Below are 27,569 nucleotides of genomic sequence, written 5' to 3' on the forward strand. Positions count from 1 at the left end.
ATCTTAGAAGTATTGTGATTTTCTGTAGATGTATTTACATCATTACGACTGTGTAAATATGCTTTATAGCTGAGTTGTGTCATAGCCTGTGATTTCTTTCTTGCACAAGTGTTTGCTTTACCTGGAAGTTAATAATTATCTTGTTTGTTTTTATAGTCTTCTGTAGTATACCTAGCCTCATTTATTTTGAGGCTCTCTCCAGGTTATGTAAGTTTTCTTTTAGTATGTTCAGTTGTGTCGGCCTTTTTCCTGACACTCACAGAGCCTTCTGACCTGCTCTGGTATGGACACATTGCCCTCTACACTATCATCCTGGGATCTCTTTTTTTTTCCCCCCTTTGGCACCCTCTTTGGTTTTCAAGTTGGATATCATCTCCTTTCGTGGATCATTCCCTTGTTTTAGGAAAGCATATCTTCTGATAGACTCATAAGAAAAAGTCCATGAGACTTTGCTTTTTTTGTTTGTTTGTTTTTGTTTTTTTGAAGCAGGGTCTCCATTGGTAGTTCAGGCTGGCCCTGAACTCACTATGTAACCCAGACTGGCCTTGAACTCGTGATCCTCCTGCCTCAGCCTCCCGAGTGCTGGGATTACAATTACACACCAGCAAGCTTGGCAAGGCTGCATTTTTGAGACTGTATCTCTGAAACTGTTTTAATTAAATGTAGTTCATAGTTTAGTTGGGTGCACAAGTATTAAGTTGGGAATAATTTCCCACTAGAATTCTGAACGCTTAGCTCTGTTGTTTTACCGCTATTGAGAAGTCAGATGGCATTCTGATTCTTGTTTCTTTGTCTGAAATGTGTTCTTTCTCAGTACTGGGGTCCTAATTTTCTGTATTCTGTCACTTTCCCATCACTGGGACAAAATATCCGATATCCACAACTTAAAGGAGAGGTTTATTTTAGCTTACAGTTTCAGAGGTGTCTCAGTCCATGAATACATGGTTGGCTGGCTCCATTGCAGAATCTGCATGGCAGAGCAGAACTGCTCAACCCGTGGCAACTAGGAATCAGAGAACAGAGGAGATGGGGGCAAGAATTCTTTATCCTCCTGGGTCATGCCTCCATGAAAAGCCTCTAACCAGGACCCACCTTCTATCAGCACATTTAGCCATGAACTCATCACTGGATTAATCTGTGGATGAGCATAGTGTCCCTGTGGTCCAGTCACCTTCCAAAAGCCCCACCTCTGAACCCATGAGACTTTGGGGGGACAGTTGAACTCCAAACCATAACATCTTGTAGCTCTGTAGAGTGCTTGCTTTTCTTCTTCTAATTCAGATAGTTGATCTTTTTAACTTATCCTCTAATTTTTTTTCCTTTCAGTTTTCCATCTCTTTACTAAATCTTTTGGTAAATTTACTTATTTTTTTAAACCTACTTAATTTTTTATATTGTCTGTCTTCTGAGAGGTATTTTGTTTTTGGCTTTGTGTATGTGCATACATTGGTGGGGTGGGGGGATATAAAAGAAATAAGACATTTTTCTGAGGAATTTTTTAAAAGGCTCTCCTCTGAGTTACTTCTTCAGTTTGTTTGGCACTTGTTTGTAGAAAGTTGGCCCCCTCAAGTATCTGGTGATTCCAACTCTAGTGTTCCACTGGAAATTCTGTGTTCTCAAATGAGCCTCATTTTCTGTGGGCTTTGGGTAGGGTGATCTGGCTGGGCTATTCTGTTGGGAAATCTGTGATGTCTGCATTTTTAGGTCTCATCACATTTGGGAGAGAAAGTATAATCTGTATTCTGGAGCTGGGTTGGGAAACTCAGCATTTAGAATGTAGATGTCACTTCCTGTTTTTAGTACAGTACAGTTGCCATGTAAGAGGCCTTTATCTTTTGGTTTTTTTTGTTTTTTAATCTTTTGCTTTTTACTGAAAGGTATATTGTGTAGAGAGTCAAATAATGAAGTCAAAATGAAGGAAGAGATCTGACATCTAACTGCTTTGAATACAGGCTTTAAACCCTTTAAAAAAGGGTTCCTCCTACTTTTATATCCACCTTCACTTATATTTTCAGAAGTATCAGGTATCATGAATCTCTAAGACTTTTAGGGGTAATATGGAGAAAATTGGGCATCTTACAGACTTTTCCTCTATTAGCTTAAAAAGATTCAACTTTCTTTGGTCAGCTAAGTCAGTTACCATTTGTACATCTGGTTTCCAGCTACAAACATTTCTCTCCTCTTTTTTTACCTCTGGTTTATGTGATTTTATTTATGTTTTTCAAATCCCTTAGCGGTAGTTTTAGTGAAACTTAGAGTAGGATTAGAAGCTATAGTAAGCCTCACCTTTAACCACAAATCCCAGGCATGAGATTTGCTTCAGTGTACCAAATACTATGCAGAACTGATTTTATTTTGTCAGTTTTTTGTTTATTTTAAAAATACTTGCTTTGCTTTCCTAGGTGCCGACCTTTACAGTTTCAGCCGTCAAAATCTCACAAGAAAGTTTTAAAAAAAGTGTTGAAATTTCTGGCTAAAGGGGAGATTCTCAGAAGAAATTGTGAGGGTAAGATGAGATTGGGTGTAAAAACTATTTACTTTAGATGGATGTATCTTTTGAGGGTTCTTACTTTCAAACATCACATGTTAGGTGTGGGGAGAGAGATCATGTACCACTCCGTGGTAACAAAGACTGTTAGCATTGACATTGCCAATACTACAGGCCCCACATATCAGGGTTATAGGAAATACTGTATATGCCAGGATAGTCTAACTTGGAAAGAAAATTGGAGATCATTTTAAAGATGTGATTTCCTGAATTTTATTGAAATTTTGCTTTTGTTTGCTAGTAATATACAGTTTTTTTGGTGTCCAGGAATTATGTCCTGAGTTTTGACAGTTAATATGCAGATAAACTATGAGGATGCTGTAAATTGATGATTTTGTAAGCATCAAAATTCATAGTTTTCTGTCTTTTAGTGTAGCTTTCACATTTGGTTATTTGGCTTATTTTGGATTTCTTTATTTGACTTATCAGCTTCTGAATTGTTTGTTCCTGGTATTTAATTCACTAGGGTAAAAGCTTAAACCAGCTATGCAAGGACTGAGCAATATTAGAAGTTTCTTTCTTTCCTCACCTAACAGCCCAGGTCAGCCTGCAGCTTTGTGGCCTGCGCGACTCCCCTCAATATGTTATTTTCAGGGTCACTCTGTTTTTTCTTGATGCAGCCAGTGGAGAGGGGAATGGTTGGAAGTTCTAGATCATAATTTTACTTTTAAACAAGTAAGACAAAATTAGACATATCAGTTGTCTTATATTCCATTGTTGAGAGCTTGGTCACAACTTGCAAGGGGACTGGTGGTGCATTTTTCTGCTATGGTGCCACAGTTTTAAGTGTAGCTCTCTTACTTTGAAAGGTGAGAGAATGGACTCAGTTGCTACACAGTAGTCCTTGCTACAGTGGATAATAGGGGCATTATATAGTCTGATATTTATCTCACTGTGTCAAATCACCTGGCTGATGGGCTTTTTTCTTTGGATTTGTAGACGAGCCCATGGATTCCACAATGGAAGATTCTGTTGCGGGTGACTTTGCATTAATAAATAAATTGGATATAAAGTGTGATCTTAAAATGCTCAGCAGTGATCTCAAGGAGAGCTTAGAGAGTGAAGAGAAGAAGAAAGAAAAAAACTCCAAGACAGAAGAATCTAATGAATTAACTCATTCACAAGCTATAGAAGATAAGTTGGGCTCTGGTGAACCATTACATTCAATTAAAGTTCATATGGTTCCTAAGCCAGGTAAGTGAACATTTGATAGCAAGTCGTGATAGCTGCTTTTCTTTTTGCTACCTCATTGTAACCCTTGGTCTCTGCTGTCAGCCAAAAAGATGATCTATTGGTAACATCTGTAAGATAGAGTCCTGTTTTATACAAGATACTGTTACCTGGGTTTAGATGGACAAATTATATCTTTTTAAAGTACTGGGCTTAAAAAATCTGAAATAATAGCTTTATTTCCCCAAATACATTTTAAGAGTTCCATCTCGTCTCATTACCCAACAGCCTTAGAGGTTTGAGAATCATGTTTTTCTGAGTGGAAGGTTTGGTGATAAACATTGTTTTTTTTTTGTTTTTTTTTTTGGTTTGAGGATCGAACTCAGGACCTTGTGCTTGTGAGGCAGGTGGTAGCACCACTGAGCTAAATTCCTGGCCCTAAACATTGTTATTTTGGGCATTATAAGACAGTGTAAACTATAGGTTTTAGTGCAAAATATATTAATTGTGAAATTCTTCAGTTTATCATTAAATTTTTATGTAATTATAATACATTTTAATTTAAAACTACCCAGATTTTAATGTTTAACTTCATCATATTACGGTAAAAATATTTCCCTCTGTTCTCCCTTGTAAAAGAATTAGGTTTAAAAATGTGTCCAACATTGCAGTTTTACCATATAAAATGTGTATGTGTATGATTTTTTTTTTTTTTTTTTGTACTGAGGCTCGAACTCAGGTCCTTGCACTTGCGCAGCAGGTGGCAAAACCACTGAGCTAAATCCCCAGCCATGTGTATGATTTTTTAAAAAATTACACATAAAATGTGAAGTTGGACAGTTTTATTTAGTTTTTATGTTGATTTATTTGAAATGATCGAAGAGAAAGATTTTTAGTATTATTTTAGTTTTTATTGTCTAAACTATATTACACAAGTTAAAATGCAGAAAATGTTTTCTTTGTACTTTCATTAAGTTTTTACAGGATTGAATTATATTTAAATTGACGTTAGTCTGAGATTTTTTCCTACTTAATTCAAATAGTTGAATAAAATACTATAAATGATTTCAGAGAATTTCTATTTTTATTCTCATGTGAGAGGTTCTTTTGTTTTTACTTTTTATCCTAAAAATTAGTTTTAGTTTGTTAAATTAGAAACCTTTGTTGAAAAAAATTTGAAATATAATGGAATTAATATGAGAAAATGAAAAACTGGAAACAAAGTCTTTGTAAATAGGGAGGGATGGAGGGGTTGAAGGGAGAGCAGGGGAAAGGGGAAAAAATAAGAACCAAAAGAGTATGTAAAGGTGCATATCTCCATGGATGAATGTCATTATATTGTACACCTAAAATGTACCAATAAAAGGATATACAAAAAAAAAGAATTTGAAATATAGGGGAGTTAGATTCAATCATATAACGAATCTGTTCTCATTTGAAACATTTAATCATGATAACCACTTTTCTTTCATCTGTACCCAAATCTAGTTCTCTCTTTCAGTAGTATATTTAAGCAATTTCTAGACATTAATGCTGTCCTATATTTCAGAATTCATCTCTAAAAAATAAAAATTTTGAAAAACATTAACAACACTATTACACCTGAATAAAATGTCTTAATACTACTGAATATTCAGTGTTCAAAGTCCAGTTTTTAAATATTTCTAGTGTCAAGATCCAGATAATTGGCCCATGCAATTGGTTGATGTATTTAAAGAATCTTTTTTGTTCTACACATTTCCCTTTCATTTTCCCCCATTTTTTACTTGCATGGTATTACTTGTTGAAGGAAGTGAGTTGTTTGTCTTGGTTTTTTGTCTTCCTTCTATAGGTGGCTGATTACATCTGCAATGTGGTTTAACCTGTTCTTCTGCCCTCCTGTAAATTGATCCTTGGATGTAGAGCCTTTGATCAAAATCAGGGCTAAATTTTTTCCTTCGTTCCTCTCTCTCTCTAGTCTTAATCAGATTGGGGGATTTGAAGATGGGTAAGGTTACTTTATGGGTGATTGTTCTTTCAGGAGATACATAATGTCTGGGTGCCTCTCTTTTTATTAGTGCTAATAGTGCCTAAATCTATGTATTCTTTAAACATTCTAATTCCAGCATTTATTCCTTATTTATTGTTTGGAATATTTTCATAAAGAAACTTCCCCTCATCTATTTCCTTTCCATAAAACCTCAAAGAAAAGGCTGGATAAGTTTTTAAATATTTTTATTTATCATTTTTCAAGATAATATCTTCTAATAGTGTTCGGTTAGGGTTCCTTGTTATCATTGTGAACTCATGGATCTAAACATACTTTTTTGTTGAAGTTTTTTTTTTTTTTTTTGGTACTGGGGATTGAACTCGGGACCTTGCACTTGTGAGGCTGGTGGCAGAACCACTGAGCTAAATCCCCAGCCCCAACATACTTTTTTGTTGCATTCCATTCTTCCTGTGATAGCTTCTTTAAGTTGGCTTCTGTGTTTTTTTTGATACAGTCCTCATAGTCTTTGAGAGCTTCCTTGTTATGATGTGACATGATGGTTATAGATTTTCTTGTGCCTACATTTTCTCAACTAGCTCTCATTCCAAATGATATTGGAGATCACAGACTAGACTTTATTGCTGCAGGTTTGGTCATTGTTTTCTAGGTCTTCTTAGTGAACAGATTTATGAGGTCATGACTTCATGACTACTTTTCAGATTCAGAACAATAGTATTTTTGTTTTTATTTTTTTCTTCTGTACAGAAAAACCTGATTCTCAAGGACATAGACACTGATGGTGAATCTTATAGAGCTTTCAGTGAAAACAAACAGCCCACTGAGGCATGTGTACCATAGGTTCGCCACCCCTGAAGAGGGGATAGTAGAATTAGACTGGAATATCACCCAGCTACCTGTTCCTTATCCGACATTACATAACAATTTTAGAGTAACAATAACCTTCAGCAATGTGATACTGAAGCATGCATTAAACACTTTTCATGTAGTTTTTTTTTTTCCCGTTAGGTTATCTTTCACTATGAATCTGAGACTTTTTTTTTTTTTTTTGGTACCGGGGATCGAACTCGGGTTCTTGCGCCTGCCCAGGAGGCAGTGAAACCACTGAGCTAAATCCCTGGCTGACTAATTTGAACTATAGGAGTTTTTGGATCTTCTTTAGAACTTGCATTTCTATCTTCTGTTTTAAAAATGTTACCAATATATAGTCCCTTGGACTTAATTAGAAATAATTCAGATGTACTGTTGTCTAGTCAAGTCACTTGAGACTAGTCTAAAATCCTTGAGTTGCTAAACCTCTGTGGGTTCAGGATTGTTACGGTAAATGATTTTACACTGATGATCTATTTATGTTCTGCTGAGGGAGTTTATTGATCTGGAAGATCTGTATTCTCTAAGCTGGAACCCCGATTTGTACTAAGTAAAAACAGTGGTATATACATTTGGAGAAACACAATCAAAGGATTGCTTAGTCCAGTGAATGAATTGTAATGTGAAAATGGTGTCATCTTTCATAAAAATACTGAAAATTTGTGCCTTTGAGTTTACTCCATAGTTTTATAATTTGTTCAGAGTTTTAAAATTTTGGTAAAGAATGCAATTTTCAGTAACTATTAGAAAATGAAGGATTTTTTTTCTTACTGTTTCTGAAATGATTTCTTAGGTAAAAACTTACTTCAGGTATGTTGATGCAAATATAGATAATAAGAGATAAACCTGATAGAATGGTAGGATACTGTTTCATGAGGTATACATGCATTAATTCGTTTATTCCTCAGAGGAACACATAGGTAAGGCTGATAATTATCTTTCTTGCATAGACAAGGAAACTTGCCAAGGTCATCCAGCAGAGTGACAGAGCTAGTCCATGGCCTCAGGTGTCTTGTGTCAAAGTGTGTGCTGCTAAATTTTGTGCTTTTCAGAAAAAATTTGAGAAAAGACACAGTCCTTGAGCCAAGACAGTTAATTCTATAAGGCAGTAGTGTTAATGGTCAGTTAAAGAATCAGTCTTTTATTACCTGGGTTATTAGGTTTATTCAAGGTCTTCTTAAATGGGTAAACTTTGCTTTTACTTAGAAAATATATTAGTGAAGTTGTAATATGACCTTAGTGTGTGTGAACTTGTGGTCTGTGGCAAGTCCCTCTGCCAATTTGGCCTTAATTTTCTTCTCTATAAAAACTGGATTTGCTGGTCTTAGAATCTTTCTCATTGATGACTTGTATATGATTTATGAATTCTGTGTTTTTGGATCTTAAAAAATAGCTTATTTCTTTGTTTCATTAATAGCTTGTTAAAAATTATAAGAGTAAATTTTTATTATAGACATTTTTGAGAAGAAAAAACCATGGAAGTCTTTTCTGTTTCTAAACCCAAGGAAAATAACTGTTAACATGTCATACTTTTTCAATATTTTTCTAAGTATTTTAAGTGTATGTATACATAACAGGAGTTACATTTTTAAACATTGTATAATGAGAAATCCTCTAAAATTTCTAAAACATTAAAAATGGTTGTAAATATTCTGTTGTTTAGCTGTTCTAGAAGTGATTCTTTAATTGGATAGATTATCTTGAGGTCTTCATTTGTGTTTGGCATTATTTGCCTTTATCACTTACGATTTTTCTCAGAATAAACTCTTGAAGACTTAGTAAATTAAAGACTACTAAGATTTATAGTTGTTTATTGTTAAAATTTTTGTATCTTAAAGGGTTATTATCAGTTTGATATATGGTCTTTTACTCAGAACAAAACTCTTAACTGGAACTGAATCGTATCTGGAGAGACACAAAAATATGTTAATCTAAGCAAGCATGTTTTTCATTAGAAAAATAAGTCAGAGGGTCGGGGATTTAGCTCAGTGATGCCACTGCCTGCCTCGCAGGTGCAAGGTCCTGAGTTCGATCCCCAGTACCACAAAAAAGAAAAGAAAAATATGTCAGAGTCTGTTCTGGGATCAGTACTCACTGGTTCCTTAGTATTTCTCTGTGTTATCAGTGCTGTTAGAGAAAAGCTGCTAGAATGGGTGCCAGAGAACCAGAAGACACTTGATTTGATTATGTTCTTTCTACTTGAAGAGTCAGTGAAGTGAGTGGATATTACAAACGAAAGATTTTCAACAATAAGAGCTGCCTTGGGATATTTCTGAGACTATTTATTTTCTTTGGCAACTCCTGCTTCTAAGGTGTTTGCGATGAGTTTAGAGCCTCTGTATCAGGATCATGTGAAACATCTACCCAAGAGCTAACCTAACTTTGGAATTCTTTAGACTTTCCTGTAGCATCTTCGAGACTCATAAAAAAAAAATTTCCAGGGCCAAATGTGATTGGTCTAATGTTTGGAAATTCTTTTTAGGCAAAGGGGCTGATTTGAGTAAGCCTCCATGTCGAAAAGCCAAGGAAATCCGAAAAGAAAGGAAAATGTTAAAACTCATGCAGCAAAACCCAGCTGGAGAATTTGAGAGTTTCCAGGCTCAAGGTCAGCCACCAAAGGCTAAATCCAACCAGCCCAAATCACTTGAAGATCTAATATTTGAATCTTTGCCAGAGAATGCATCACACAAGTTGGAGGTACTTGGCAGGGGTTTTATTGTTTGGTTGTTTTTGTCTTCTATTGAGTTCTTTATTTTTTTGAAGTTATAGTTACTGGTTGATGTTTTGCAGTTTCAATAAGAAATAAAAGGGAATTGGGTATAGTAACATTTGTATTTACTAAATTAACTGCTATTTTTAAGTGTTTTTTGAAAATACTTTAGGGAACTGGCCATCAAAACAATACCAGTTTTAACATGTTATTAAGGAGGGTATCCTGGCTTTTTGTATCCCTTGATTGAAATTAAGTAGTTAAAACAAGAAAGACAATTTTTAAAATTTGATTTTAGAAATTTACACAGTAGGGCTGGGGATTTAGCTCAGTGGTTTCAACACCTGCTGCGCAAGTGCAAGGACCCAAGTTCGATCCCTGGTACCAAAGAAAAAAAAAAAAGAAATTTACACAGTAAAAGATAGTTTAGATAGTAAAAGAGAATAGATCATACCAGACAAAGTGCTGTTTTATCCGTAATAAAATCTTGATATTGATCAAGGCGGCAACTCCTGTTATATATGTAAGCCAGCAGTTGGGGATTAACTAAGTCATTAAATTATAGTACTAAAATCCTTTCTCATGAAGTACTCCCAACCAATTTAGGAGTAATATGAATAATAATATGAATAGTGTGAATATTTTTTAGGAATAATATGATTGTTTTTAGAGCTAAATTCCTCTTTTGTCCAAACTTATTTGCATTTCTAATCAATCCAAATTCCTCAGTGTTAATTTTGTACATGTAACATTCTTTTCAGCTGGGTGCAGTAATGTGTACCTGTCATCTCAGCTACTTGGGAAGCTGAGGAAGGAGGATTGCAAGTTCCATTCCAGTTTGGCAAAGACTGTCCAAAAAAAAAATTCTTTTCTCAAAACATTAGCCATAATGATTTTGTCATATTTTCATATTTGATTAGTAACTGGTCAGCCTTTGAATTTATAGTTTAGTGTCTTCTAAGAATATTACTTAATGTTATACATAATACAAAAATTAACTTTGATGTATTCTGAATCTTCAGGAAATATATATATTATCAGACATATTTTATGTTAACTGCTTAAATATTTTATGAAGAGGCTTTTATCTTTTGATAAATACAAATACAAATAGTAATGTATTCAGGGAATCAATGACACCTCACATAATAGTTCTAAAGCAAAAGGCATCAACTTTTACTTTTTTAATGTAATGTGACCCAGAATGTGTAGAGGTTTCTTATCCACTAGGTGTCACTCTTTGTTTACAGAAGAATTTGTCCATGGGATACATAGAAAGTTTCTATTATGCCTTTAATGTATTACATTTAATTTTGTTTCACTAATACATTTTAACTGGTTAGTACATGATTAATGTTAAGATATGTTAGTCTTTACTCTGTACTCATCCTCATTTTTAACTCATCCTCATCCTCATTTTACATATGAAAGAGCCAGTTCACAGTGAGTTTAGTTTAGCAAAGATAGTGACATCATAAGATTTGAACAAAGGAAATCAGACTTCAGACTCTTCATTTTAAACTATGCTGTGAAATAAGAACATGAGTGTTGTCTTTTTTACTTATAGAATAAAGTTATAAGTTTAGAATTACTAATGATAAAAGTGGCCAAAAGATAGTCCTATTTTCAATCTTTGATTGATGGTGAGTTGTGTGCTAAAATTAAGCAGAGTATATTTATGTTTGTGTCATGAATGCTGGAAGTATCCTGCCTGTTTATAATATAGGCAGGCCTATATAATTCAGTTATCAGAAGCAAGCCTTAGAATTTGGAGGGAATCCTCCTTTACTTTCCTAAGAAGTCTGTAAGTAGCAAAAATTACTTTTGTTTACAAATTTGTTTTTTACTCTTAAAATATTTTTAATATTTGTTGAAACATTTTGGTTTTTGATTGGGAGTTACTGTTAATGTATATTCCACAGAATGAATAAATGAATAAATGAATGAATTAATGAACATTGTTTTTTAACTCCTTCTGAAGGTGAGGGTGGTGAGATCATCTCCACCAAGTTCTCAATTCAAAGCCACATTTCAGGAGTCTTACCAGGTCTATAAACGTTACCAGATGGTTATTCACAAGGACCCACCTGATAAACCAACTGTGAGCCAGGTCAGCAGGCCAATTGTAATTTTTCTATGCACACAGAACTTTCCCTTCCATTTCATATTATTGTATGAAACCTTGGTTTATTTTTGGTGCATTATATTCATATTCAATCTGTAGCATATCTGAATAGAGAAAGGAGTGTGAGTTAATGGACATTCTGAAAGTGCAAATTTTACTTCGGGCTGTGTTAAGTGCCAGTCACGTGTAATTTCAAAGTGGAAAGGAGGATGTAAAGTTATCTTTATTTAAAGTTATTATTTCTGGATGAATTTATCTGAAAGTGAATAATAGAACTCTAAAATAAAATATCTATGAAAAAATTCAAATTTTGATGGTAGGCATATTTTGTCTGATGTGTTTTATATGTTTTATTCATCTTCATAACAGCTAAATTATTCTTTATTAATGTATTACCCAATCACAACTGAGCAGGACTAGAAAAGTAAGGCAGTAGAGTGTTTTGATAGACATCCTCGTATGTATTTACTTTCATAAGTCAAATGATCCAAGAAAAATCTGGAAGGGAAAAAAGCTTAAAATGCTTACTATAAGTAAAGATTGCAAAAGTAGTGGCCATGACCACCGTTAGCAACAGTATTAACTAGTGAGGGTTGGCTAGAGAACCACATAGGTGGATAGAGAAAAAACTGTATAATTCAGTCATCAGAAGCAAAAAAAAAAAATTCTCCTGCCCTTGTGAGTTTAAGATTTTTCTTTGTGTTAGTGTAAAGATAGCACTCAGGCTATGTGCCGGTAAGCTCTTCCAGGATTTCTTCTGTTCGTGACATATTTCAGCACTGAGCTTTGGAAGTGGATTTGCGGAGATCTTACTCTAGCCTCACCTTCAGAAGCATATCATTAGGTAGAGATGTTTCAATAGCATTTGCTTGTATTTTCCTTGCTCTGAAGGTGAGGTTAGTACCTGTCTCCTTTGAGGATCCAGAGTTCAAGTCGTCCTTCAGCCAGTCCTTTTCTTTATATGTCAAGTATCAAATGGCCATACACCAGGATTCACCTCATGAATGTGGGAAGACCCAGGTACTGTTTGTTAAATGTTTTTTTCTACTTGACAAGGTTATCTGTAAAGCATTTTATGCTATTTGCTTATCTTTTAAGTAGGGCTCATATTCCTTTCAGTGTGTATTGCTGAACTTTTGTGAAAACAAGACATATATGTATGTGAGCATTTAATTTTTTTTTAAGAGTAGGAAAAATTTATTGAGAGAAAGATAGCTTCTAAGAGAGACAGAAGGGGGACTGGAAAGTGAGTTGCCCCTGTATGTGAGCATTTTAAATCCCCCAGAAACAAGGATTGGAAGTTCAAAATATGTTCTATAAAGTGTTCAGTTGAGGAAGGTGAGTATAGCATGTTTATAAGTTTTGTTGTGCAGCCTAATTCAGCAGACATTACTGAATGCCCATGGTTTGTCACAGGACAGACTAAAGAGTCTGTCTTTAAGGAATTGATGATCCAGTGGGCAAAACAGACCACTAAGCAAAAATATCTCAACATGAAGTGAGTGGGAAAGAAATATATTGAGATTTTTTAAATAGAGCATGTTGATATTTTTATATAGAGCATCATTTAACAATATGTAAAATAATATTTTACAATGATTTATATGGAGCATAACTAACATTTACTGAGGACCTGTATTTCCCAGATGAGATATTGAATGAATAAAAGATTGGATAAGGACCAGGGATTTAGCTCAGTGGTGCTACCGCCTGCCTCGCAAACGCAAGGTCCTGAGTTCAGTCCCCCCCAAATAAAAGACTGCGTAACTATCTCAATGGGAAACATTGTTGAAGAACGGTATCACTAGATACAGAGAAGTTAGTTTTGATTTTTTGTTTAATGGCTTTTAATGACATAGAATGTGTAAGTTAAAGAGAAGAGTTAATGCTGCATGTTGCCTGAGAGAAGGCTGACTCCTAGGCTGCTGGAGTCTTCTACTTAAAGAGTGCTCTACACTGATAAAACTGTAGCCCCATTGACTAGATTCAACAGTTACTAATTTTTTCCTTTACTTTGTCTTTTTTCTGTGTTAATCATTTTAGCTTAATTATATATTATGACATTTTACATCTAAATTCTTTAATATGCATCTCCAAAAATGAGACATACTTCTACAAAATAAATGTAATTATAGATCTAAGAAAATTTATTTTTGAATATATAGTATCTAGTACTTACATTTTCCTATTTTTAAGATGTTAATATCTCATCAATGTTCATGTATTATATTTTGTTATACTATTATAGATTGTTGTATTCACAACAGTTTGTACCTTTTAACTTGTTTCACATTGGTGTATTTCCCCAACTTTTTACTTTGAAACTTTCAAAGTATTTGAACAGAAAAGTTGAAAGAACACAGGGAGCACCCAGATACCATTCACCAAAATTCACCAGTTGTTAAGAACTAAATCAAATTTGATTTTTTTTCTTTCTTTCTCCTTTTTTGCCTGAACCATTTGAAAATAACTTGTGGATTTAATGACACGTTGCCTGTAAATGTTAAACATACTCTTTCTCATACTCATTTGTATAATTCTCCTATATTCCTTATAAGTTAACAAATTCTTTAATACCGTAAACCATATTCACATGTTCCAGTTATATACCCAAATACCTTTTATAGGTTTTAAGAAAAAATACAGGGTCCATTCAAGGTTCACACGAGCTGCTATGTTCATGCTATGTTTATAATATGACCATTAGGTTCTTTAGGTTTTTTTATTTGATGACTTTTTTAGTCTGTTGAATGTCTTACCTTTAGAATTTGTTTCCTAGTAATTAGATTCTTAATCTTAAAAGTGTACGTTTCTTGTTGTGCATGGGTTTATTACAAAACCTTTTATTGAAGTGTAATATACATACAGAAAAGCACATATGTGTTTAGATAGATGAAATTTCACAACAGAACTCACTTGGGCAACCAGTTCTCAAATTAAGGAATTGATTATTACCAGCACCCCAGGAGTTCCTTCTGGTCCTTTTCCATCACTAGATGTCTGTGTCAGCACTGGAGGCACTTTTCTGGCCTGGATCGCAGAGCACATCCTCTTCGCTGCTCTTCACATTGTTTGAAGCAGCATTCCTCCAGTTTTTCTCCATTTGTGTATAGACATAATCATTACATTCAGTGTCCCTTACTGTTTGTTTTTACAATTTTTAAAAGTCTTTTGAAAAATTAATAAACTTTATTTTTCAGAGTTTTGGGTAAAGACTTGGGGGGAACAAGTGTATATATTTTTAAGTCATATCTCTAGAATTAAGTAAATCTGAATTACATATTTTTACTTTAATTACAAAAACCCCCTTAAAAATGAAAATTTGAAGCCATCAGAGGGATAGAGATGATTGTCTGCTGACTTTCCCTTCTCCAGACTCTTGTTTGCCCAGAACTCAGCTTCAGCACTGTTCACACTTGGTCAACCTTATTCTCCTTGCATTCTTTGTTGGAGTATCTGAAAACACATCCTGGATATTACAGCCTTGTTAGCTGTAAATATAAGTTGATAGCCAGTGTAGAAATTAAAGGGGAAAGTTTCCTGGTGGGCCCATTTTTGACCCAGGGAGACAGAAAAGGACTGGGTTTTGGACTCCAGTCTCTAGGTGATGATCTAGGGCTGTAACACGCTTATTCTTTCATCTTAGCTCAACTCTCTCCCTGTGTGGGATGTGCAGCTTGTGTGCACACAGCCCAAGAAATATGGATAGTTTTCTTCCATTTATTAGAAATAATTTTCACTAGACATTAATGTGACAACTGCAGATGATTTTTTGCTTGTAAACTTTTTAAATATGTTCTAGAACTTAACCGAGAGAAGCCTTCAGCTTTCTTTTCTTTTCAATACTGGGGATTGAACTCAGGACCTTGCACTTGCGAGGCAAGCAACAGCACCACTGAGCTAAATCCTCAGCCCTTCAGCTTTCTTTTTTTAGTAGTTTTACTGTATATATGTGTAAATCATGAAAACTTACAATTGAAAATTATTCAGTGTATCAGAGAATTGACATTCTCTTTCATTTATGGAGAGACTGATCTCATATAGATATGTACTATTTTATAGATGTTTAACTCTTGCATAAGTAGCTGAATATGTTGATGGCAAGATCTGAGTATTTAATATTCATGTATTTTTTGGGAGGTCTTGGGTTAACCTCAGGGCCTCACACATGCCAAGCAACAGTTTCCTCACTCTCCAGTCCCTAAATACATTTAAAGCTATGGCTAACATCCATAAATAGAGGGCTTAGGCAATTATTTGTATAATTTAATCAAAAGCTACTTTTTATGAGTAGCCTCTAAGCCAGGGCTCACTGGTGTATTGTAGTCTTGTTTCATGGTCTATACTAAGATGTTTTCTACTTAAGTTAACAAAGCTTTTGAATCATTTACTTAAATTAATTGGCGTAAAGAAGGTACTACTAAATTCCCAGCGTAATATCCCTTTTTGAGGAGAAACAGTGGGGTGGAGTTTTCTTTTGGGGTTTTGTCTTTGGTTGAATGTCTGAAGTTCTGGAGTTCTTGGCATTTGACTCAAGGTCTAAGTTAATATAACAATAACCATTATAGTAAATTTGTACATACTTTTTTCTTTCTGCAAGATGGGGTCTTGCTATGTAGTTCAGGCTAGCATTGAACTTACTATGTAGTCCAGGCTGGCTGCAAACTGAGCAGTCCTCCTGCCTCAGCCTCTGGAGTTAAATATATTGTTTTTTTGAAAGTTGAGGAATGAGACAATGAAACGGAAAGTTATGTGTCAAATGGAATGTCTGGCATGAAATAGATGTTGGTTCTTAATGAACTGCCTGCCTGAGAACAAATATGGTCAGTGATAAGTTATTTGGATTGAATAGTGTGAAGGTGATACCAGTTAGGATGCCATACATTTTGGTCAGAATATTGATGATATGACTGCTGAATAGCATCAAGGGTGGTAACATGAGCTCTGATCAGTCATTTCTGCCTTAAATCTCGGCCTTCCCACTTATTACCTGGATGCTTTAAACAAGCCAGTAATTCCTCAGCTTTTTTTTTAAACTTTAGGTTCTTCATTTGTAAATATGGGAGGCTACTGTAACAGGGTTTGTTGTGAGGATTAAATAAGATCATACTTATAAAGGCCTTTGGCCAAATAATCATTCACTGAACTTTAGTTTCTAGGATTTGGATAGCAATATGCCATTAGGAATCATGGAGGTCAAGAGGAAGTAAGTGATAACTTCTGGTCTACCTAGACAGCATTTACAAATGCAGTTATGTTTTTCCTTGTTTCATTTTCCCATTTTAATTCATTTATTTGTTTGAATTAAAGGTCATAGATGTTTTAAATTTTAACATTAAATTAGAAAATTTGAGTCAGTGCTTTCAAAGAAAAAAGTGGTTTGGTGGATCAATATGTAATTTTAGTCATTAAAATAAGAATTTTTAAGTGTACTTTGATTCATCTCATTATACCACATAAAACATGTAAGAGGCATTATTCATGAAGATGTGTATGTGTATTTCTTAACTGCTTTATTTAGGACTGGGTTCAAAGGAAGAATAGAAGTTTTTTCAGTCTACTGGAAGAGCTTCCTGCTTATACTTGAAGTAGATCTCTCCTTTTTGTTTTTGTTTTGTATTGTTATGTTTTTCACTTTTCAGTACTGGGGATTGAACCCAGGGTCTTTGCACTGAGCTATATTTTTTGTAATTTTTTTTTTTTTTGAGACAATCTCATTAAGTCATAAAGTTGCTAAGGCAGGGCTCGAACTTGAGATTCTCTTGCTTCAGCGATTTCTCCTTTTGATAAATTAGCTATATTGGATTATCCAAATCAGTAGCATGCATTGTGCTTGTTATACCACTTAAAAATGCTTTGCTTGAGTCTGAAGAAATACACAGTGCACAGGAGAGTGCTTAGAATGGAACAGGCGGCCAGGGGGCATTATTTAAATGAATGAACAGCTTGAGTTGACTATTTTTAAGAAATACCTGAGAGAACTCAGTTGTTGCCAAATTTTAAACTACTTGTGAAAAAAATAGTTCTCGAAAATTGTAACATGAAGCAAAAAGGAAAATTCAAATAAATGATGTGAAAAGCTCTTGACAATTATCCTCCTATATTTAGTAAAAGCTGCTTTTAATTTCCTGAGTCAAAGTGTTGAGAAATTTACCTACCCAGAGTTAAGCATGTTTTAGTAAGCACAAGCTCATGTGATAGGAATAATTTTGCTGTGAATGCCATTTGTCTTTAGCTTTTGTATTTTAGGTCTGTTTTTTCCATTAAATCTGAAGAATATCGTTTTATGACCCCCTGGTAATGACTTGACAAGTGAACGATACCTTTATTTTTGGAGGTTTTTTTTTTTTTTTTTGGTACCAGGGATCAAACTTAGGACCTTGTGCTTGTGAGGCAGGCATGGTGCCACTGAGCTAAATCCCTGGCCCACAATACCTCCTATTGATGATTAGTCTAAACAAGGAAAGTTTGGGTTTTTTGCTGTGATAATTAATTTAATATGCCAAATAATTTTAGGTAACTACCTGCCTGAATAAAATGCAGTTGATTTTCTTCTAGTCAGCAGTTAGTTGTAAAGATTATATATATATATATATATGAATGATTGATTATCCAGAGCATAGTTCTACCTTAAACATGTGCATAAATAAGGAATATAAATTGTTTCTCTCCCATATATATTTTATGGCTTTATATATATGGCTGTAAATAACATAGATATGTTGGCTTTTATGTGATAATCATTCTACAGATAGCTCTGAACTTCTAGAATGATTACCCTCCTATCCTTCCAAGTATACTTAGAAAAACTTTCATGTTTATTTTTCCTGGGCTGTGGAAGAGTGTGATTATTCTATTCAACCAGTCACATAAACATTTAATTCATATCATGGTCTAGTCCAGTGATGGCAAACCTTTTAGAGCTTTCAGTGATAACAAACAGCTGGCCATGGCACTGTGCCATAGGTTTGCCACCACTGGTCTTGTCACTGTGGTAGAAGGATACACAGATGAGTAAGATATAGTCCTTAATCTAATTAATAAAATGAACTTTAAAATGCTTTTAAAGCTTCTTTTTGTAGGGTTACATTAATGTTGAAAATGTTAAAATGCTAATGTTGAAAGTTAATGGAAATATATATATCATGATGTGGGAGTGTTTGATCTTGTTTGGAATCTTGTATGTGAGCAGTAAATGTAACTATTATTAACATGTTTGTGTTAGTATGATTAAGCCTTAGTTTTTGTTTTGTTTTTTTGTACCGGGGATTGAACTTGGGTCCTTGCGCTTGCACAGCAGGCGGCGAAACCACTGAGCTAAATCCCCAGCCCAAGCCTTAGTTTTTAATAATCACATTGCTGGCAATATATTCCATTTCTTATTTGACTTTAAGTATAAATTTTGCCAGGCTGGGGATTTAGCTCAGTGGTTCCGCTGCCTGCCTCACCAAGCGCAAGATCTCGTTTGATCCCCGGTACCAAAAAAATTAAAAATAAAAATAAATAGATAAATAAATAAATAAATAAAATTTGCCTCGTGGTTTCCTGCTTATTTTGATTTCCATGTCTTATAGTATTTTCTATTTATCCTCAGTTTATATTATTCAGAGTTTGAGAAGGCACCAGATTTTTTAAGGTCAATTTGAATTCGTGTGTGTGTGTGTGTGTGTGTGTGTGTGTGTGTGTGTGTGTGTTTTCCTAGGGACGAATCCAGGGCTATCAATTTGAATTCTTTTGCCCAACATAGTGTTACTGAAGTGATAACTAGTTTTGTCTGTAGTATTAGAAGTATTTTGTTAATGCAAGAAAATTCTGGATAATTGATACGAGCAGTTGCCAGACTTGAAATTCCACTTTGACAAATAGAGATAACTCTTTGGTGTGCTTTGGTTTAGAATTTTTTTTTTTTTGAGACAGGGTCTTACTATGTAGTTCAGGTTGGCCTCAAACTCACAGCAGTCTTCCTGCTTCAGCTTCCCAAGTGCTGGGATTACAGATGGGTGCCATTATGCTTGCCTGACTAGAAAAATAATTTTTTTTAGCATTTTTTTTTTTGAGATAAGAGTCTATGTAGCCCAGGCTGGCCTTGAACTCCTGCCTCAGCCTTACAAGTGCTGAGAGTACAGGCGTGTGTCACCACACCTAGCCTAGAAAAAACATTTAAAAATGTTGTTTATCTTCACAAAAATTCCCCTTTGCAATTCAGTCTTTTCCCTTTTCTTTGAATATTGGAATTTAGCCATGGTTCCTTGTTAAACAGAAAAGGCCTTCAGGAATGTAATGGCTTATTTGTTGAATATTTTATATTACTAAGATAAAATAATTGATTATAGTCTTACTGGGGCCTTTTGAAAAAATTAGAAATGTCTATTTCTCAATTCTTCCTGCTTCTCTTCCCCTAAATTTGCATGGTTAGTAACAAGTCTTGGAAAAAAAAAGAACTTAACTAAGTGTAGTGGAGAGGAGGTCCAGCAGCAACTTTGTGCTCTTAGAGAACCGTGGTATTGAGTGCTTCTCAGCAGGCTGCAAGCAGGTGTGTGAGCTAAGCCACCACTGATCTGGAGAGACAGTGAGTGCTGGGGGTAGCAAGTGAGATGTGCTGGGAGAGGAGCAGGCCGACCACTGGCTGTGGCGTGTGAGAGTTATCTGTTTGTTTCCTTGTTTTCTTTTTAGGGGCTTAAAGGATTTAACAGTTGGCACTGAGACCTTTTATTCATGGACTCTAACATAGACCATTAATCCTTATTTTCTTTTTCAAAATAAGCTTTATCAAATGAATCACATTAACAGTGTTATTAATACTGTCACAGAAAATTAACCTGTTTTAAGTTTGAAAAGCCAAATGTCTGGCAGGTTAATCCTATTTTCAATTAGATTAAGTCAAGAAGTAATCTTCAAAATGAGTAGAACAAGAATATGACTGTTTGCATCCAGTTATTTCTGGAATGATGAAATATATCGCTGTCGGTAAAATCAGTAAGATATTTTGTAAAACATGCTAAAATTTTTATTTTTTCAATATTCTGGAATACGCTTTCTATAAACTATACTTCATGATTTCCTAATTTTTTAGCTACATTAGTAGAGCTATGTTAAACAGTATTGAGGTATTTAAAGCTACTCACTATGGCTATATTCTTTTTTTTCTTTTGAGACAAGATTTAACTATGTAGTCTAAGCATCTAGGCTGGCCTTGAACTTAACAGTGTATCCTAGGCTGCCCCAAACTTGTGGCAATCCTCCTGCCTCAGCCTCCTGAATGCTGGATTTACAGGCATGTGCCATCATGCTCAGCATTTTTTTTTAAATAAACCTCTTTTTTTTAGTAGTTTCACCTTCACAGCAACATTCACACAGTCTATTCTTACCCTGAGGAGACAACTTGGAAATGTTACTTAAAATAACGTCTATCTTGGGCTGGGGATTAAACTCAGTGGCACTGTGCCTGCCTTGCAAGTGCAAAACATACATCTATCTTTGCTGTCAGTATCAGTGTATATACAAAATTTATTTTGCAGTCATTTTTATTTTTTATAATTGTTCTTTTCAAGATATTAGCATTTGTACTGAACATAATAGGTATAATTATGAGAGATTGACCATCCATCTAACCAACTAAAGTGAAACATGGAATCTTTTTTGTTTCATTGGAGTAGTGTGAATACAAGGCTTGTAATTTATTGTTTCAGGATTGAAAACTTTTTATGTATTTCATAGTTGGCAGATTAAACAAGACAAGAATTTTTTGCTCTGTTTTGAAGAAGCTGTAACATAAATGTTGCTCATACACATGCTAAAGATGTATATAAATTACTGGAACTCCAAGGAGATACTAATTTTCTTAGGCAATATTTATACGCTTTTCTTTTGTTATCTAAAGTAACTTCTGTCTTAATTCATCCATCAGTTGCCACTGATCATGAGCTACTTATAAATTCAAAAGTATGGGTGTAGCATAGTTAAAGTGCACTTATAGGAGATAACGCATAGAAACCCTACAATATCAAGTACCTAGTTTTAACATAGAAATTCACCGTGCTTCATTTTTCTCCTTATTAAATTGGTGTGTATTTCAGCGGGCTCTTTTTACTCTTGGGAAGAAGGGTAGTGATTGATTGTCTTAGATCAGGCTATCACAGAAGAATTCAAGACCACAAAGCTTGCATTTTCAGTTTCAGTAAAATTTCTTGTTTCATACCAGTATAATAAAAACTTAGTGTTTTGGTATGTCTTGCACTTTCAGAAAGTTCTCTTACTGTTAATAGAATTGCATATTGTTATTTAAGAAAAAAAATCTTAGTCTCTCTGTCACCCAGGGCCTAGATGATACCAGTTAGTTTTGTACCTTTAACATGCACTAGTGATATTTTCGGAAGTATATTTATTAAGTTTAGGGGAGGGTGCATTTGATATATTTTGAAATATGGAAAACTTAAAACATTCACAAAGTAGAGATAATCATATAATGAGCCCTTATATTTATCACCTCTGCTCTGTGGTTTAGCATCATAGTGTTGTTCTGTTTACACACCCCCTCATTACTTCCCTCTACCTTTCCTTCTGTGATCTAGAAGGAAATACCAGACATCATATAATCTCATTGATAAATATTTCAGTGTGTATCTCTAAAAGAGAATATCAGTTATTTGTATTTCTCGTGTATACTAGCCAGCTTTGTTTTGGAGAGGAAGTTTTAAGAGTGCTTGGCAGCAGGCCTATTGTTGCATTTCATTGTAGTTAATTTTCGATTAGAAAGATGAAGAGTTTATATACCTTAGGTACTTTATTATTAAAGTAGATCTCAAAGGGTATGAAATGTTAATTCTGGAAATAAATCTATGAAAACATTGTGAATTACCACCATGTACATATATGAAGTTACGTGACAATCCTCATTTCAGAGCGAACCCATGGTTTGCTTTGTCACTTGTTCATGCCCCGACCCTTGTTTCTTTATTTAAATGCTGAGAGACAGGTAGCATATCATATTTAGACACAGGTGGTATTCTTTAAGCATGTATGTTTGTTATAAAAAGGAAAAGAAAGTTAAAGGGAGGTAGTGAGAAAGAGGAAGAGAAAAAGAAGAGAAAGGGGGAAGGAGGGTAATGGGATTGAGACAAGAGAAAAGGCAAATCAGGGTAAACCTCAGAGCAGAGGTGCCAAATTGTGGAGATAAAACTTCCCTTTCTCTCACTCTCCTCTCTTGGTCATGACTTTTGTATCTCTCCTCTTTTGGTTCTATGGTTTATATCCTTCCTGCCTTGCTGTTAACTAAAGTTTGCCTGTGGCACTTAGGATCAGCAAGATTGCTCATTCCTCCTTTAAAGGGTGTTTTTATGATATGAAGGTTGTAAGACAAAACTTTAAAAAATACCTATATTATGACTAATTGTGCTTTATTTGCTTTTATACAGATATTTAGGAATGTTTCTTTAAACGAAATAGTTGGGTACCTACTGTGGGCTATGTTGAAACTTCCTATAATCTGTGGATGAATATAATATATGAAAACATTAATTTTATAGAGGCTTTTGGGTTTACTTAGGTGCTCTTATTGGAAAATTGTATAGTAATTTTTCCTTTTTTCTGTGTGTTCTCCTTTACTGCTCATTTACTGGATGAAATTGATTGCCTTCAAATTTGACTCTGCAGTTCACAAGGTTTCTTTGCAGTTCACCTTTGGAGGTAAGAGTTTACTCATTGACCTTAATACTAGAATAGCTAATTAAGCATCACTATTGATTTCTTTCCTTAAGCATTGATAATTTCTGCATTTGATAATTTAGGAGTGATGATTTTGAACTGACACGTATTTTTCAATATCATCAGTGGGATGAACAAAGTCTTTTTTGGTAAAATTTTCTAGAAGTAAGGCTGTTGTATTTCTGTTACTTCCATAACTTGTTTAACTATATGAATTATGCTCATGTTAAAAGAGAGCTGGAGAAATCACAGGTAAAAGCTGTCACAAGGAATTTTGACTTGGTTTGAGAGGCCATCTTAAAATCTATGAAGTCATCCGGGAGGAGCTTCTGTTACAGCACAGGCACTGCTCTGGGCACTTCATTCTTTTTCCATTTAATGCTCATCTTTATTTTCAATATAGAACCAAAAATTGAGTGATAAAATTGTGCGATTAAAAAAATGGTTACAGAATGAGATGTCACTGTGAGCTGCGATTGGAGAAGGACTTGTAGATAACTGGCAAGAGTGGGGAGAAGCAGCAGAGAAGGGGAAGAAACAGTGAAACATTGGACTGGAACCAACCTTGAGTTTAAGAGTGTGTTGCCACTTACTAGCCTTGTGACACTGAGCAAATCACAACTTCCCTGAGACTTAGTTTTCTTACCTTTAAAATTCAAGCAATAATTCCTACCTCTCAGTTGAGAGTAGAAATGGAAGTGAGTATAAACTGTGCTACTGAGACCCTGTAATATATGCTCTCACTGTTTCTTGCTTACCTTTCACTTGTTCTTCCCCTTGGATCTCTCGTTTATTTCACTTTCAGCTCCATTTCCCCATTCCCACCTAGTTCAAATCATGCTCCTCCTTAGGGTTAAGCTCAGTATTATGTCCCTTGTGAGCACATCCTTAACCTCTCCACGTGTAGGCAGTTCCTTTTTATGCTTTTATAACCTTGTGTTCATTTAATTATTGAAACTATTGTTGGCCAGATAGAGCGCGATCACCAGGTGAAACAGACAAGACCAGAGAGGCTGGTACCATCCGGGTTTGGTCACATTTTCTAATCATCTAGTGTCAAGGGGAAAGCAAAATGATACTTACTGTGAAAAGATTCTAGGTTTTGAGATAAGAGAAACTTGGATGGCTCATGTGCAAGTTATTTAATCCTTCTGAACTGCTGTTTTCTAATCTAAAAACAGAGATAATACTTACAAGGTTATTAAAATTAAATGAAGTTATTTATAGCAAACATTAGAAACAGTGCCTAAAAAAATAGAAGTTTAAGTAAGAGGTGTAAAGCAAAACCAACCCAGAAGAAACCAACCCAGTAGAAACTTGAAGACTATAAATTTTATAATTTGCTCTTTAGTTAAAGACTCCTTTTTAACTGTAGAAGCAGAGGGAAGTTTACAGAAGAAAGGATGAAAAAAGTTAATTTGATTATGTAAATATACACAGTTTTGTACATGTAAATAAATGTTGTTAAAAGGCAGCTTGGGAAAGTATGGTAAAAGTCTTATTATATTGAATGTAATGACCTTTCAGAATCACTAAAAAATACTACTTCTTTTACACAAAAGTTGGTTGAATTTTATCAAGTAGTTGATGAAATAAAATATAAGAGGATGGACTGGGGATGTAGCTCAGTGGTGCTGCTGCCTGTCTTGCAAGCGCAAGGTCCCGAGTTCGATCCCTGGTACAAAAAAAAAAACAGGTGATCAGTATGTTTTAAAAGTTTAACCCCATTAGTAATCAAAGAAATAGTTTAAAACAGTAGTGATATATAATCTGTTACCTATCAAGGTGTTTTTTAAGTGAGAAGATGTGATGAAATGGGATATTTATAAAACACCCTTTATAAAAGCAGGCTGTTTTCTCATATACATTAAAGGCTTTGTATACATTCATACCTTGTGGTTGAGTAATTCTGTTCTAAGAACCACTGCCAGAGAGATAATCAAAGGCAGAGACAATACTTGCATAACAGTGTTTATTACAGCATTATTTATAAAGGTAAAAAAGTGTAAAGAACCTAAATATCTAACAGTAGTAAATGGGCAAAGAAATCCTTACCAAGCCATATGATAGAACACTCTATACCCATTTAAATGGAAATGACGAATGCATGTTCTTGAGTATGTATTAGTGAATAAATGTAAAATGTCTTTGCTATATTAAGAGATAAGAGTAAGATACAAAATTGTACAGGAAATCTCAATTTAAAGACAAATGCTCATAAATTAGTTTGGAAGGAGGTACCCAAAATGTTAGTATCAATTACAAAATGTTGAAATTGTTTTACTCTGAATAAAAGACCCACAGTGGATAGAGGTGCCTTGCTAGTTTTTGTTAATAGTTGTTCAAATCATTGTTTGTGGATGTCAAACAACTTCAACAAGAGCTTAGTGTAACAAAAAATAAGGGTTCTTAGCAGAAGGCAGTTACAGTGAGTTGGCCTCCCTGCACAAGGAGTCAGTAACAAGGTGGGAGCTGGTTTTCTACTTGATGAGCAAGTAAGTAACAATTTGATTTACTAACCAATTGCAAAGCACTTCTAAGTAGAGCTCACCAGTAGAATTCTTTCTAATGTAAACTCACTGAGAGAGGGCTCTGTTTTTCTTGTTTCCTTGTGTTTCCATTCTTAGTGTAATAAGTAGTACATAGCAGGCACTGATTTAATAAATATTTGTTGAACGAATGAATGAACAAATTAATAAATGCTCTTAGTGGGGGTCAGGCTGAGAGTAGCAGTCATTTATTGATAATTAGGCAGGACTCAGCCAGCAACAGTCAGGGTTTAATATTTATATTTTAATATATTTAAACATTCTGTCTTCCCACTTAGATTGTAGCTACTTATGATGGATGTAGAGCTTTGCTGTTTCATCTTTGAATACTCTCAGTTATAGATAGGTCTTGGGTCTGTACCTGCTACATATACAAGCAAATATCTTATATTTATTTATTTATTTATTTTTTGGTACCAGACATCGAACTCGGGTCCTTGCAGTTGCAGGACAGGTGGCGGAACCACTGAGCTAAATCCCCGGCCCTAAATATCTTATTTTTAAATTGTGTCTTACTGCTCTTGTTAAATGTTGCAGTATATATGTGGAACCTTTAATCTTTGGGGAAAAATAAGGAAAGTATCATGATCAAAATTTAGTGATAGTTTCTATCATTTTCTAATAGTTTTCTCTACTGAATGATTTGAAGTTGTATTTTACCTTGGCTAAGTTGATCTGTTTTATTACTTGGCTTATAAATATGGAGGAGAAAAATGAATTAAATATGACCAGTGTACTTTTCTTCTTTGGGATGTGAAATGCTTTGAGTCCTGTGCGTTGATACTTCTCTAACTTGAAATTCCATGGGGCTGCCTGATAGCGTAGTGAGTGGCAGCCACCCCCAGTTCTTCAGCACCAACTGAGCTCAAGATTCCATTCTTTGGTCATCGCACGGTGCTTCAGAGCTAAGGCAGTGGAATGTTGGAAGTCTCTGAATATTTAAATGTGCCATTAAATTTATATTTTAGCTGGAGAAGGAAAATTACAAATTTAGGAAATACGCAATACTTTTCCTAATTTTGAAAAGAAAAATAATTCTGGTGCAATAAACTAAGTGAGTCTTGCAGTTGAAAATGCAGCTGACTTTAAACTTTGTCCCAGAAACCTCCTGTGAATGAACCATGTCCCTTTGTTGTAAGCCTTAAACAGTTAACTGCCACATGAATCTAATGAAATTGTCAGGTTATAGTAATTGCATCAGTAATTTGATATGTTGTCATTTGAATGGACCATGTGTGGAGAGTCAGTTACTTCCCTCTGTGGGGCTGACCCTTTTACATTCCTATAAGCGGAAGACTAATAGCACTCATTAAGCTTTATGGGAAAAGAGCTTTTATCACCTCGTCAGGTCAGGCAACATATTTCCATTCCATTCCTAATTTCGTGTGGCTCTGTAGCTGCTGACGTGCACTCCCCTGCTAGGTTTATATCGGAGCTCTGCCTTACAGACATTTTTATTGACAGTTTTGAGTCTGAATTACATTTTGTGTGGCACCACTTACAGATGTCTTCAATTAAATGTAGGTAAATAAAAGGGATTATATATCAGAGGACAAAAGATTCTTGAAATTCTCTTCGAAGTCAAGCTTTGCCAGCCAGTCCAGTAGAGTACAGTCTCATTGCTGCTTTTGAGGTAGAGTTGCCCTAGAGGCATTTGTGGCAAATGTTAAACCTTGTATGAGTGTAGATCACTTAGGTTTCTATCTTCCAGTATGTATATCTTTCTGTTCCTTCACTTTGGATCAGTTAAACTCTTCTGTATTAATGATCATAACAGTTACTCTTTGAGAGTTAACAACTGTCACATACAGGAACTGTAGTTAGGACTTTCTGTACATTAATCCTTGCAGAATGTCTATTTTGTGTGTGTGTGTGTGTGTGTGTGTGTGTGTGTGTGTGTGTCACTG

General features: G+C 34.8%; 1 protein-coding gene across 13 annotated transcripts in view; it reads left to right on the forward strand.

Annotated features, from left to right (window-relative positions):
• Ate1 (arginyltransferase 1) overlaps positions 1-27,569 on the forward strand; it is a 161,582-nt gene that overhangs the window by 13,106 nt on the left and 120,907 nt on the right. For 5 of the 13 annotated variants that reach the window (XM_004838795.4, XM_021253326.2, XM_013069986.3 and 2 more), the window contains 6 exons: positions 2,403-2,506; positions 3,488-3,742; positions 9,058-9,272; positions 11,267-11,395; positions 12,302-12,430; positions 23,063-23,095. In XM_004838795.4, coding sequence (XP_004838852.1) covers positions 2,403-2,506; positions 3,488-3,742; positions 9,058-9,272; positions 11,267-11,395; positions 12,302-12,430; positions 23,063-23,095 — 865 coding nt within the window. The remainder of the gene's footprint in view (positions 1-2,402; positions 2,507-3,487; positions 3,743-9,057; positions 9,273-11,266; positions 11,396-12,301; positions 12,431-23,062; positions 23,096-27,569) is intronic. The other 8 variants (XM_004838799.4, XM_087185201.1, XM_021253328.2 and 5 more) reach the window with 2 other exon arrangements.

Source organism: Heterocephalus glaber, unplaced genomic scaffold (assembly GCF_053883595.1).
Source record: "Heterocephalus glaber isolate CG9 unplaced genomic scaffold, H.glaber_assembly_v1.0 deba00001497, whole genome shotgun sequence".
NCBI classification, from domain to species: domain Eukaryota; kingdom Metazoa; phylum Chordata; class Mammalia; order Rodentia; family Bathyergidae; genus Heterocephalus; species Heterocephalus glaber.